Genomic DNA, 15,206 nt, shown 5'->3' with positions numbered 1-15,206 from the left:
CTCAGACGCAGCCACAGGTGCTCACAAACAGACAAGCACACCGTTCTAAACACTGAAGACACCAAAATTTGAAGTTCACATAGTTTTCATGTGTCATGAAATATTATTGCTCTGTGAATTTTTGTCACCCCTTTGAAAATGTAAAAACCATTCTTAGCTCACAAGTCACACAAAAGCAAGTCAGTGGCAGGCCAGGTTTGGCTCGCGGGCTCTATTTTGCTGAGTTGGTAGAGGGTGCTATAAAATAATGTAAATATTTTTGTAATGTAAAAAATTAAAATAAAATCCTTGACACAGTGTGTAGTGCCTACAATAAGTTCAATAAATCGAAGCAATTCCGATGGCACTAAATAGAAAATACTGATGGGGTTGGGAACAAAAGAATTGAACAGAGCAGGCGGGGAAAAGTCAGTGAGGTGGAAGTGAGTGGTTTAAGATTGATTCTGACAAAAGTGAGAGTATCAGGTAGTCTCTAGGCTTAGAAGTTTCAAGCAGAAACAAATAAGAACAATTAAGGTGAAGTTAGAGGAAGGAAGAATAATTTAGAAAGCTGGTGAGGTATCCCAGGAAAGAAAGGAAGACTTGAACTAAGGTAGTGGTTGTGAAGGTAACCACCCCCCGAACAACCTCCAGCCCGCTTGGGCTGAGTGGCTGCGGCTGGCAGCTCACATCAGTGGTGTCCTCAGGCCTCTAATTGTCACCTAAACCCAAGGCAGAAGCTCTGGCCTGGGGCCCAGGATAAGTCCCTTTTCTCTGCTGGGGCCATCAGAGGTGAGGGCCTAAACCCAGGTTCCTCTCCCTCAAGGGGACTATGGCAGAAGAGGCACATTCGTAGATTGGTTACATCTCAGGCGAAGGCTACTGATCACCAACGCAAGAGCTTCTTTAGCTTTAGTCCGTCAGAACAGAGTGATCTCAGAAAGAAGTACTGCTGAGCAATGGCTAACAAGTATAGAGGGTTGCCGCTGCTTTCTTCAAACAGCATCTTCTTCATATTTGCTTTTGTTTCTTCATCTCTTGTCTGAGGTAGTCACATCCAGAACTTTTAAAAACCTCCTAGTCATGATCGATTATGAATAGTTCAAAGGTGATTAAAGAACATAAAATAACCTTCAACTTGAACATCAGCTTCCATTATGTGGGACAACTAATGAAGAAAAATCATCATATTAAATGTCATTTAAAAAATCTTATTAAAAGAAAAATGGAAATTTCATGTTAAGATTTCTAGTAAAAACTAATGCAGTTAATTCCTGCTTTGTCATACCCTCTTTATCTAAAAACAAAGCAAAAAAGAAAATCAGAAGCACATTGCTAAGTTCAAGAACATGAGAATTGTTTCTGTGAACCAGAAACAAAGAGAAACCCTAAGTGGGGAAGTGGATTGAAACATATGTGAATGTGGACGTAGGAAACACATATCTAATATTATTATCAAGGACCAGGCTTAACTCCCTGAGACTCCAGAAATGGATTTGTGGTGGTCCCTATATCAACCACAATATCCAGCACCCCGAGCAACGTTATGTGCACTGGTTGTAGATTTGGGGTTCTGGTGAGGTACAAAGAGGCAATGGCTAAACTGCCCCAAAACAGCAAAAAATAGGAAGATGAGTATACATAAAATTAACCTAGGGTTAGCATTTCAAAACACAGGAAAAAATCTATGCTAAAACAAAGATAGACATCAAAACAACAACTTTAACATTTCAAATTATATTTTATATAACTACAAAAAAATTACAATATGTTGTGTATGTTATGATGTTCAAAGTGATAAATGTATGAATTGCATCTAAGAAAGATCAAGAAATAAGAAGCAAACATTAGTAGAAATAAAATAAAAATACATAGAATAAACATAAATTAAAATTTTTAGAAATTAAAAATGTAATCAGTTAAATATTTTAATTGGTGAAATTAGGTAAAATTAATTAATTAATTATGTTTAAAATTAACTAATTGATCTTGGTTAACAAAATAAGTAGAAATTAAAAATAAAATTTTCTGAATATCAAAAATAATGAAGTTAACTAATTGAAAAACTTCAATAAATGGGATAAATTCTATGCTGATAACAGTTAAATAGAGTTAGTAGATTGAAAGACAATACTGTGCACTTACCCCACAATTTAGTACAGTGTGACAGTTCACAAGTGCGGAGATGAGCAAGGCCCTAACTAAAGACATTTAAAAGTTCAAGAAGAAGAGAAGGGAGGGAATGATGGACACAATATTTAAAGAGATAATCTTGAGAATTCTAAGACTTGAGCAATGACATGAATCCATAGCTTAGCAAAGCATTCTAAGCACCAAGCAGGAGAATTCAAAAATAAAACCAAAACTAAATATATAATGGTAAAATGCAGATTATCAAGGATGCAAAAAATAAAAAACTTACAAGGTACCAAAAGGGGAAAAAAAGCATAATATCTACAAAGGAATAACTATTAGGCCGATGGAAGTCATTTCTCTTCCACAATGACTGGTGCAGGAAGACAATGGAGCATCTTCAAAGTACTCAGGGGAAAACTCTTCACCTAGAGTTCCATACCTAGCTAAACTACCTTTAGAATAATTATAAAATTAAAAAATTTTCTAGTATACAAAGCTTAGGAGAATTTAACACCTACATATTAACTTAAGTAACTATTAATTGATGTGTTTCAGTAAGAAAGGTGAATCCAGAAAGAAGGCACAGGACACAATAAAAGAATGACAATAGGAATGTGGTGTATGACAAAGCTTGCATAACAGATTAGCAGGAGAATATGGGAAAAGAACCCACAAAATGGGCAAAACAATCAAACAGCTCTAAGAAAAGGAAAACTGAGTGACCAATAAATATGTAAAAAGATAACCTCCTTCATAAACAGAAAATTAAATCCAAGACAAAACTTCACACATCTCAGTACTCTGAGCAGCAAATATTAAAAAGGCTGATACAAGCAAATGCTAGAAAAGAATATGGAGAAAAAGGAACCATCCTATAATGTTGATAGATATGTAAATTGATATAAAGTTATAATACATTTTGATAGCATCTCATACAGTTGAAAATGTGCATACTCTCCTATCCATAATTTCCAATCTAAGGAAACATGTCCCAAAATGTTTATTACAGCATTATTTGCAAAAATGAATGATTCAAAACAACCTAACAAAAGAATAATAGATAAATTGTACAGTTTTTATAGACACTTGCATCAAAATGGACAAATCTCAAAAGTAATGTTAGTTGATAATATTCAGCTGCAGAATGAAACATATAACATGATACCATTCACATAATATTTTGAAACATGAAATAATAACATCCTATGTGTAAACTGGACACATACAAATATGAAAGTAAAAAACATACAGGGGAAAATAAACACCAACTTCAGAGCAACAATTTATCGCTGGTCAGGGTGAGAAGCACCTGGGATCTGGGCTAATAATATGGGCGAGTTTAAACTATGTTTGTAAAGCTTGATATCTGAAAACACAGAGAGATCTGAGGACAAAAGAAGTAATAAACAAATAAATGTAAAAAGGATTTATAGTTTCTAACATCTCCATTTCTCTGTCCAGCCTGACTTCTAAAGCAAAAAATGAGAGGATGGCTGGCAAAGAAAGGCTAATGAATTAAATCAAGATTTAATCGTGTTGGATGGCTGAGAGGAGGAGGAGTGGTGGAGGGGAATGGAGACAACCGTAATTGAATAACAATAAAAAAAAGATGAAAAAAGATTTAATCTTGTGCTCATTGCAAAGCACACAGTAACAACAGCTCTGGTATATGGCGCATCATTAATTTAATAATAATAATAATAACGAAAATAACTGGAGAGATACAGTAAAATATCTTTAGGGAATGCATTTGAGTTCTGTAGAAAACAGTAATTCTTGGCTTGAATATGGCTCAGTAATGCCTGGGCTTGGATGACAGAATGTGGAGCTGACCTGGGTCACTAAAGCTGAAGCTGAGGGAAATATAAGAAGCAAACATGTAAGTGGGCATTTAAAAAATTCCCTTAGTTTAAAATTTAAGTAGTGTGCAGCCGCAAAACAAATCACAAAATAAAGTGTCTATGTGTAATCCTCATGTATCCCTTGAATTTCGAAGTTTGAGTGTAGCTTTGATGTGCGGACCTCATCTCTCAGGGCATGAAAGATTGAGTAGAGCCCTAAGTTCTCTGCTCAGCAGACAGAGCCCCCGTGAGGGTGAGAAACACGACTGCAGCTGCAGCGATGGAGAGCTGCTGCTGTGCCGAGGCCCCTGCTGTTAGCTTTCATTTTGTTTCCCTTAGATCCACAGCCAATGGCTAGGTTTGGTAGACTCCCTGAGTTGGTAATTAGACTGGGTGGAAAAATCTTCAGATGGTTCAAAACTTCTTTGGTATTAATCACAGAGAGAGAGTGTTCAGAGGGAGGGCGTTTGTTTATTTTTTTCATTCATTTATGTGACACGTAAGTGAATTCACTCTGTTAAACTGTTACCTTTAGGAAGAAGAGCAAGGATGCAGGCAGAGATAATGGTAGAGACACTTTAACACAGAGTATATATAGAGCACAGTCTGCAGAGACATGACCACAACATACGTGGCAATCTAGAGGCCTCCCTAATTCTTACAGATGTCGGCTCGTATTTACAAAAACTCCAGGGAAAATCATAGCTTTAACATGTAACGCCAGTCCTTCCTGGATCTTTTCAATTAAAAGCAAAAGCAAAAATAGGTTAAGATCCTGAGGAACAAAAGGAAAGTTATTTAGCTACATACTCAGATGAAGTAGCTACTCAATAATTTGTGGGATGACCTAAGTCATATTTTGGTTTCCTACATCATTTAAGATAAAATTTTAAAAGTGTAGCATTTAAACTAAGGATATTGCTTTCATTTAGTCTATTGATGATGTCCAAATATCCTCTCTATTCTAAAATTTCAATCAAAGTATTTTTTCTTTTATAATACAATGGTTAACTGCAACCCAAATTAGTTTAAACCTTTTCTTGAATAAAGTAAATGTAAGTAAAATGTATCCAATAATTCCATCAGAAGCACCGGGGTGGGGAGACCTCTCTCATTTTACAAGGCTTTTGCTGAACAGTGGGATGTGAAGCAAATACAGACATACATCAATCACAGTTTTTAAAAAGGAGTATTTAAAAAGGTTTGGAATTAATTAACAACTCAAGCAAAATAGAAATAAACATTTTTAAAACTTCCAATGAAAGAGTAGTTTGACAAACACCATAAACTCTCATTCTCACAAAATAGGAGAGTTTGTAATCTTATACTCAAAATAGAAAAATAAGTGTTAAGTTAACCCAAAGAAATAAATCTTCAAATAAACATTTATACTTGATCAGAGCAAAAACATAGTTTCTGTTACTGGTCTGTTTTTCTTATTGAATTTTATTGACTTGGGGAGAAGAAAAGTGAACTAGGAATCTGGAGGCACAGATTCTTGCCACATATTGTCCTTGCTGAGTTACCTCTGACAAGTAATTTGAAGTCTCTGAGTTATCATGGTTTTATGTTCTGTTTGCTTTTCCTAGATTCAGGGTTGTTGCCAAAGGCAAGTGGAAAAAAATGAACATTAAAGTTATTTGAAAGGCAGAAAACTCCACATCAAGTATACTTTGTTAATTACAGCTAAGGAGAACCCTCAGCTCATGAGCACTGAAGAATTTGGTGCTCACAGATGATAAAAATATGTGTGAAGTCTTCACAGGGGCTATCTTTGGTACTTCCAAGTGTGGATAATGGCCTCTCTCCCTTTTGCTCCATTTCTTCTTTCTTCATTTACTCTTTTTTTCTGCAGAACCTCTACCTGTAACCAGTGTTTCAATATATGACTATAAGCCTTCTCCCGAAACAGGAGTCCTGTTTGAAATTCATTATCCAGAAAAATACAATGTTTTCACGAGAGTAAACATAAGCTATTGGGAAGGTAAAGACTTCCGGACAATGTTATATAAAGGTAAGAGGCAGAGGAAGATCAAATAAATGATGACTAATTATGACTTTTTACATGATTTTTACTAAATGGTCTGTTCTCTTGTTCTAAAGAGATGTTATAAATTCACTATTTCACCACAAATAAACCATTAAAAATAATCATTGATTCACGACAATCTGGTTGTGAGGCATCTTAGAATGTTTGCTTCATTAGTTTAGAGTCATGTGCCATGCGTAATCTTTAGAAATACTCGAATTATTGTCACTTGCATGTTATTCTTGCCAAAGGTAACACATCTGGTACAGAAAATGAATTCACAGTTTCCTCCTGGGTGTGTTAGAAGGGCACTTCTAGAACTGGGAATCTAGACAGATGTCTCTCACAAATTTTTTCTTGGATATGGTCCAAGATGATTATCTGTATGATAAGTTAAATGCATTAATATACAAAAACTAGTTTTACTGTTTTTACTGGCTTGATACAGAATCTGTGGGGAGAAGAGAGAAAGACAAGAGCCCAGGGGAATTAATAATTTCAATAGAACCAAGACAAATTCTCCGAGTAGACTGCTCTGGGCTGGAGTGTGGGAGTGAAGGATGGAGAGGGAAGGAAGAGAAGGAATTCAGCTTCACTGGGAGTGAGTTGAGGTGGGGGAAGTTGGTTACTCTCAGGACACCAGACCACACAGTTCTCTGCAGGGCTCTGGATGATGGTATCAGAGTTGCCTGGTTGCAACAGGAAACGTGTTGGTGAGGTGGAGAGTGCACGCTGAAACGCAGAGGGCACACTGGCCAGAAAAACACCACTTTGACTTGCTGCTTTTACAAATTCTTTTCTTCCATAGATGTTTTCCTTTTTTTAATGAGACACTGTTTGAGACATGTACAGTGCATTTTACAGTTTTTTAATACTTTAAAACATGTAAACAAAAATAAATGTAAATTCCACAAATTATTATATTCTTTATTTTCAATGAAAAGAGATGATCACACATAAGTACAAATGATTGAAAAGCAATCACTGGAACTTTTGCTGAGTTAAAAGGCATGAGTTTAAAAATAAGTGAATGTGTTTTTTTAAATTAATTTTTAAAATTATTTTTGGCTTTTAACTGCATAAGAGATACTTTTTATTTCTTTTTATTCCTTTCTCTCACTTCTTGCTAATTTGCATTGGATTTCTACTTGTAAAATAGAGTAGGTTTTATGAGTGAGCCTACAGAAAACATTTCTTGTAAAATTATTTTTTTCTAAGTCATAAAGTAGCAAAATACCTTGGGTTTTTATTTTAAACTAAATAGCTAACATAAGCCAAATTTTCACAATTTCTATATATGTTTCTCCACTTAATACACCAGATGTTCCTGTAATCAAAATTTAACTCCAATTATATCCAATTCTTATTTTTAAAAAAGCCTTTCAGGACTGAGTCTAAAAATCCAAATTTTTGTCTCTACCTTTATTGCCAAATATTTATTGCTCTCTATGCCAGAAGTTGAAGGACATATTATTTACTGATATTGAATCAGATTGGTTAGAACTTCCTAAAAGAATGTGTCATTTAGAAGACCAATATTTTAACAAAACTCATTTTTCTCTTCTCAGATTTCTTTAAGGGAAAAACAGTATTTAATCACTGGCTGCCAGGAATATGTTATAGTAATATTACCTTTCAGCTGGTATCAGAGGCAACTTTTAATAAAAGTACTCTTGTGGAGTACAGTGGTGTCAATCATGAACCCAAGCAACACAGAACCGGTAAGTGTTCTAAAAAATTAAATTTAGTGAAAAAATTTAAATGATATGTTATTGTATGTATACTTTTTATCATTCTAAGAAAAATTCTGCTCCAGAGCTAAGAAAGAAAATAAATGTAATTTTTTTAATAATCTGAAGTAAATTTTCTATTAGTGTAAAGGGAACCTGGTAAAATATTCAGTAAGGAAAATCTAAAATGTGTCAATGTTATCACAGATTTATACTCTTTGGATAAAAAGAACATAATCTTATGAAAAGTTAGAATTAAATAACTAGATCCAGCAGACATCAATTCTTCTATATGTCCATCTAGCAGAAAAAGAGATTGAAGATGTTTGAGTACAGATTTTTAGATTGTTAAAGGAAAATTTGGGGATTCAGATGTATCCAAAACTTATAATGCTTAATTCTAGTAGTACAACTAATATGAAACACTATTATAAAATGGATGGATGGATGGATGGATGGATAGAAGAACAGATAGGTAAAACAAATATATACCTACTAAATATCCATTACTCATACCAATGTAAATGTCGAATATAATTAGACAGTATAATCACCTGTGCTTAATGTGCCTAAACACTTAATAGGAAAGTTCAAGAGACCATTCATATGAACGCTGGGAATGGCTTATGTGAGATCCTTCCAGAGACCCTTCCAATCTGAAATCCTAAGTGTCAGGATTCTCATTAATAAGGCCAAGGCAAAAAAAACTATGTAATTCACCTCATGTCAACATCTAAGATTCTGTTTGTATTTTTCATTATTCAATTCAAGTAAAGAAACACTAATTGAGAACCTTTTACCTGGGAGTTGCTCTAAGTACTGGGAGGAAGACAAACTGGCGAGAAAGTTTCTCTGTCCTCAAAAATGGTAGATGTTCTGTACAAATGGCAAAAATAAAAGACAGACTGCGATACATGTTATAAAAGAGGTATAAAGTTATAGAACAACCCAAAGAAAGAAGAGATTATTTTTTTCTGAGGAGCTCATGGAAGAGGTGATATTTGAATTGCTACTTGAAGAATAGGTGGAAAATATTGCAGGTAAAGACTGTGCAATGTGCCTTTATAATTTTCTGCCTCTAGAGAAGTATGCTTCGATAATCCATAAACTAATTTTGGGCTCATATGTTTCACTTTCAAGAGGTGAGGAGTAAAGTCATATTTCCAACTTGTGTGGTAATGATTCAAAAGGCAACTCATACACGCACCCACCTAAGTGCAGCTATGGCACAAGGAGTATTTTTGCCTTGATAGCTATAAGTACACTATATGTAGTTGCTTTTTTTTTGTAAGAAAGATCCAGTTACAGAGATTCAGATTTTTGAAAAGGGAGATTATAACTGAAAAATATTGATGTAAGTCCGTGTCTTGAAAGTGGTTAAATTACCGTTTGGACAAGCACGGCATCACAAGCCGACATGGATGACTGAGGTGCACGCCACACAGGAAATTGTAGAGGTGTGTGTGCTGGAATCATAAAGTAGAACAGAAAAATACAGAAGGCAAACTAAACTCAATTTTGCTAACTTGCTTGTGGATCTGACTCATTAATAGATTAAGCATTCACTATAATAGAGTTTGAAAGGTACTTGAAAATAAAAATTCTTTCTCTTACAGCCCCTTACCCACCTCGAAATATCTCAGTTCGTATTATAAACTTGAACAAAAACAACTGGGAAGAAGAGAGTGGCAGTTTCCCAGAGGAATCATTCATGAGGTCAGAAGAAACAATGGCAAAAGACAAACTGTTCCATTTTACAGATGAAACTCCAGATATTCCCTCGGGCAACATTTCTTCTGGTTGGCCTGATTTTAACAGCAGTGATTACGAAACGACATCCCAGCCACGTTGGTGGGACGGTGTGTCTGCAACTCCTGAAAATGAAGATGAACTTGTCAGTGCACTTCCCCTGGCATACGAAAATAACAATACTCTCCGAGACACCGAGAAGTCACCATCAGGCCCTTTCTCATTTTCCCCTGTGCAAATGATATTGAGCTGGTTACCGCCCAAGCCGCCCACTGCCTTTGATGGGTTCCATATCCACATAGAAAGAGAAGGTAAAGCAACATGGGACATCAGAGGAAATGAGAAATGATACAAAGGAAAGGGAATTGAAACATTTTTGAACTTAAGTTTAGGAAGAGAGACTGATGCGGGACAGTTAATAGCTAAAGAAAAATAATAAAGGGAAGAATTTAAGTTTCCAATGTGAACTGAGACTAGGAAACAAAATGAACCAATTAGATCAGAATTGGCAGGTTTGGTTCTTAAGTTGCAAGTACTGGCAACTGGGAACATTTCACTGCCCAACATTTTATGGACCCCAGGCTACTGAGGAAAGATTTTGATCTGTAGGTCTAACCACCATCACAAATTACAAAATATTCTGGAGAAATTTTGTGTTTTCAAAAATTTTTGAAGGATACAACTAAAGAATCTTTCTGACAAAATGGCTACTTTATCAAGAGAACCAAGCCTGTGTCCTGCTTACCCAGCTCTCCTAATTTCCCCTGGGGTGTGCTCCTGGGGGAGCACACCGCGCATATTCTCCCGAGGAGCTGGTGATAAAACAGAAAACGCACAGCAACCAGCGTTTCCACTGCAGCGACTATATTATATATCGTATCCACTTAGCCAGCTTCTGAGAGTCGTTCTTTATCTTTTAGCCTACTAATTCATAAGCAAAGCCTTGGCATTCAATACATTGGAGTCATGAATAATATCTAACTTGTTGTTTGATAGATTTTTATAGTTGTTTGTTCTTTGTCTTGTTTTTACAATACCATACTTCATTTTATGCTTTCCAGTCTAGTAGTTTGGGTGGTAAAGATTGTCAAGTTGTCAAAATTTGAACCTAAAATGACAGGTCATTTCCAGTGTAGGGCATTAGAATCATGTAGTTTCACATTTGACATATTGTTCACTTCTAATTTATTTAGTAGAATGAGATACAAACATCTGTGGATTCCTCTATGCTACAGGATAGAGCAGTAAACCACACCCACATATTGTATAAAATTAAAATCCTTTCCATTTCCAATTATGTGAATCAAAAGTCTTAACATTTGCCTGGAATTACTTGTATTTAAAAAAAATTTCCCTTAATCTGGTTTTTATTTTTCTGTTCCTCAATATACTTTATGGAAAATAGGGTCTTGTAACTCAGGATTTTTTTTAATGCTCATTTCCATGAAGGTTCAACATGCTTTTATCTGACTTTACTGTATTCTGTTGGAGGTGATTCTAATCACCAACTGTTGAAGGCTATTAAAATCAAATGGAATAATAAGGAACAGGAGTGGACTTTGAAGCAATATAAAAATTATTTTTACTTTTAAAAGTTCTGGAAAAAAGCAGATAAAAATATTACAAGTGTGAGAAAATATGTCCAGAGGAATTATTTCTAACTAGAAGTAAATCAATATATTTTAAGGCATTTCTGGATATTCTTTGTTACCACAAAGAACTCTTAGGATATTTGTTGCTGGTTATTTTTTATTACTTATATCCAGATGAGTCAATTATTGCTATCTTCTGACATTCTACCTCTATTTTGTGCATGTAATTTAGTCAGGTAACTGTATGTAATAATACACAATATGTTCACCCTCATTTTATTGATTTATATACCATATTTTAGTTTAGTCATTTAAAAGTATTATGAAATCAATTTGAACCCTCGATCATCTTTTATTTATAGTGCCTTTAGTTAGAGATATCATTGTATTTAACAAAAAGAAAGAGACAATAAAAAATACTTTTGTATTAACTGACTTGTCTATAGTCAAGGCTTTTCCAGGTATCAATTTACATATCTTCTCTTTTCATGTATGATTCAGAAAACTTTACTGAACATTTGACAGTGGCTGAAGAAGCACATGAATTTGTTACCGAACTGAAGGAGCCTGGGAAATATAAGTTATCTGTGACAACTTTTAGTTCCTCAGGATCTTGTGAAACTCGAAAGAGTCATTCAGCAAAATCACTCAGTTTTTACATCAGTAAGTATCAACCAGGCCATGTTGCACTTACAGGGGAGCTGGAACAATGGAATGGGTGGGACTAATGATGCCCAGGCGTGAATTACTCATCAAACCTTAGAGACACTGAGAATTCTTCAAGGTCAGGAGAATCCCAAATCCATGCCACTTTGAGAGCAGAAGAAATATATGTATGTTTCATAGTCAATAACCTACGCATTTAACTTAAGGATTTTTTTATTATTGTAATAATTGCACAGTTTTTAAGCTGACCTTTCACACTAGCTACACAAACTCTCAAATGACATGAACATGCAGTCTCGGAAATATGATTTGTGTTTAAGGTCGTAAAGAAACGTAATATTGTTGGGCTGTGTGAAAAGTCTCATTAAGGTATTGAGCTTATAGAGCTCAAATGAAAGACAAATGGAGTTTAGTAAGACCTAGATGGTCACCATAAAATTGCTACAAAAAGAAAAAGCCAGAGCATCCTAAAAGGCCCAATGTCAAGTCTTGGGGTGGCATCTACTGATCCCATAAAGAGGAATAGCAGAATAGTAAGTAGCCTGTAAATGCTCTACAAACAGAGCATGTCTGTAATGCTTTTAGCTAACCTAAGTACATTTACCAACAGTTCAAAGGCTAAAAATCAGTTATGTAGCTCATCAGGATTACAAGGTGCCTCTGGTAAGCAGGAAGAAGACACAGAAACAAATAGATAAAAAATTGTTCTCCAAAGTGGATGACCACCATACACTTTATCACTATCTGCAAAGGCAAAACACCGCACTGTCCATCCAATAATCCTCAAAAAGGTGGGCAGGACAAGGAGAACGAGGACAGCGGGAAGAGACTGATTTATTTAGCAGCTTGACAATGTTGGAAATGTCCCATGTAACATTTCTTAAATTTAATCTTTATTGTAGTTTTGCCATTACCATTTAGTCCATTTACAGCCCTCTCTCCCCAGCAATCACAGTATGGTTGTCCAGGTCCATGAGCCCTATAACCTTTTTTCTTAAGAAACCAAAAGACGTTGCCGCTGGTAGAAGGCCTGAAAGAGCCATTAGACACGCAGAAAGAATAGTCACGATTGCCTTTAACATCTTCCAATTATGGGAGATCTTTAGCGTGAGATCACTTGAAAATAAGAACAAAGGTTACTATTCAGTTCTTCCCATGAGGCTAAAATTGTTTCATTAACCAAAAGATTTCCTTGCTGCTCCTAGAGATCCCCCTCAAGTGTTAATGGCTTCCAGGAAAACTCCCTCAGCTACTCTGGCCACGCTGGCTCTTCCCGTCTCTGAGCTTCTACTGTTTCATAGCACACGACACAAAACACAGAGCTTCTGTGTGTGTGGTATTTTTCTAGATTTATTTTATTTGTGTACATCTGCTTTTAGCCTGAGGTTATACTATTTGCATATTTATTAATTCTGCTGTACCTTCAACAAATATTTATTCAACCACTGCATGGGTTTTGGAAACAGACTGCATGTGAATTCCAGCTCACTCTCCTGCATTAGTTACCTCATCTGAGAGTAAGATTAATACCAGTACTGATCTTACAGGTTTGTTATGGAAATTGAGGGATTCACTATACAGACACATATAGACTTAAAACACAGCCTAGTATATAATGACTGCTATACCTCTTTGCCATCATCATCATCATCATCATCATCGTTGTTATTTCCCTTGCCCCAGTTACGGTGAGCCAAAGACTGCTGTCTCCAGCACGGGCCCCAGCACTTGCTCCTTTTCCTGTCCTGGCTTCCAGCCTGGGAATACAGCTTTCTATTAAGGAACAGAGAAATGTCTCCTAAGCAAATAGAAGGAAGTTTCACATTGGCATGTTTCTGCAGATAATAATCACCGTGACAATTCTGGAGCCCTTCCTATGTGCCGGGCACTGTGCTCATAAACCCTTTAGAAACCTAAGGGAACAAAACTAATGCAGTCACTGCTATGGCGATATTTTATCATGAGAAACCTACCGTGTCTTCAAATTATCACGCAGGTTTTTGCCAGCTTCTTTAATTAAGCCAGCCTGTTGCCCATTTCTTCTCTCCTAGAGTCACACCCTGCCTCTTCCATCCTGCTGTTGCCAAATTTGAATTGTTTTCAATCAACTGCAGTAGAAGATAGTTTGAATCTCAAAGTAATTATTTCTAGAGACCAAAGATCCTAGTAGCAAGGAAATTATAAACCCTGATGAGGTATCACTCTGTGATGCCCGCTCTTTGTTAAAAGAGAAGTCAGTCTGTCTGGTGAAGAGTTTTCCAGAGTAACTCAGGTGCACATGACCATGGAAGCGGAGCGTCTGTCTCTCAGTGGAGCTGCTGCACGGCTGCTGTCCTTGGGGTCAATGATGAGTGAGGCCGCGGAAGGCGGCGGCTGGGCAGAGGATGTAAAGGCCTGCCAGTCTAGCTGCCAATCCTATTTTGAGTATCTTTGTTAGGGCAAAGGAAAACCACAAGATTTTTAAAACCGAATCTTTTATCTGAACCGTCTCAGCGCAAACCTCCCTTGTGCTCTCCTTTGAAACGCTCAGGTCCTTCAGGAGAGTGGATTGAAGAACTCACTGAGAAGCCGCAGCACGTGAGTGTCCACGTTTTAAGCTCAACCACAGCCTTGATGTCCTGGACATCCTCCCAAGAGAACTACAACGGCACCATCGTGTCCGTGGTGTCACTCACCTGCCAGAAACAGAAGGAGAGCCAGAGGCTGGAAAAACAGTATTGCACGCAGGTAAAGGAGCCGCCCGCTGTCGCTCGCTCACCCTCCCACTGCAGGAAGCGAGGCCTCGGGAGCCAGGAGAGGAGTGTGCGTGGCTGCCTGCCGGGCTGCGGTCACCCTCCTTTTCCCTCTTCCGTTGGCCATCTTCCTTTCGCTTTTGTTTTTCTTTCAAGAGAATTGACTGAGCACCAAAATGTGCCAGGTGGTAGGATAGATATTGGGGATCTGGGTCATTTTCATTCACCCCGCTCTTGCAGAGCGTATGACCTAGTGAGAGCACTGGATGAGTGAACATATCATCACTGCAGAGTAATTATATAGGGCCTAGGATAAATGTAATGACCAAGAGGCCATGTGAAGGAAGGAAGTGGGCGAGGGGAGGCATGGATGGGGGCAAGAGGGTTCAGGGACTGGTGAGAAAATTTTCCCCCAGGAGAGGAGACAACCGTGCAGAAGGTTTGGGGGAGTTTTTGGTTGTTTTATTTTTTTTTCATTCTTTTTCTTGTTATTTTAACTGTAAAAGTAAGGTAGGCTCACTAAAAAATACTTCAAAAATTAGAAATATATAAGGTAAAAAACTCAATAATCACAACTGAGAAGAGTTTGGAAGGATGACCAGGAGTTAGCGAGCACGGAGAGGGAGGGGGCGGGGGAGTGAGTCAGTGTGAGAACCCACAGTTGTGGGAGTGAGGCCAGAACGCAGGCGGAGGCCAGTCATGGGTCCTGGGTGAAACCAAGCGGCCTGGGCCTGAGAGCGGGCCTCACCCGC

General features: G+C 37.0%; 1 protein-coding gene across 2 annotated transcripts in view; it reads left to right on the top strand.

Annotated features, from left to right (window-relative positions):
- Positions 1-15,206, top strand: part of PTPRO (protein tyrosine phosphatase receptor type O) — a 191,824-nt gene that overhangs the window by 109,475 nt on the left and 67,143 nt on the right. For both annotated transcript variants that reach the window (XM_045830114.1, XM_045830113.1), the window contains exons 3-7: positions 5,812-5,970; positions 7,554-7,706; positions 9,332-9,775; positions 11,558-11,719; positions 14,253-14,449. In XM_045830114.1, coding sequence (XP_045686070.1) covers positions 5,812-5,970; positions 7,554-7,706; positions 9,332-9,775; positions 11,558-11,719; positions 14,253-14,449 — 1,115 coding nt within the window. The remainder of the gene's footprint in view (positions 1-5,811; positions 5,971-7,553; positions 7,707-9,331; positions 9,776-11,557; positions 11,720-14,252; positions 14,450-15,206) is intronic.

The sequence above is a fragment of the Phyllostomus hastatus genome, unplaced genomic scaffold (genome assembly GCF_019186645.2).
Source record: "Phyllostomus hastatus isolate PE091 unplaced genomic scaffold, TTU_PhHast_1.1 phas_scaffold_93, whole genome shotgun sequence".
In the NCBI taxonomy this organism is placed as follows: Eukaryota; Metazoa; Chordata; class Mammalia; order Chiroptera; family Phyllostomidae; genus Phyllostomus; species Phyllostomus hastatus.
Note: the sequence above shows the minus strand (reverse complement) of the source record. Positions and strands in the feature narration are given on the sequence as shown.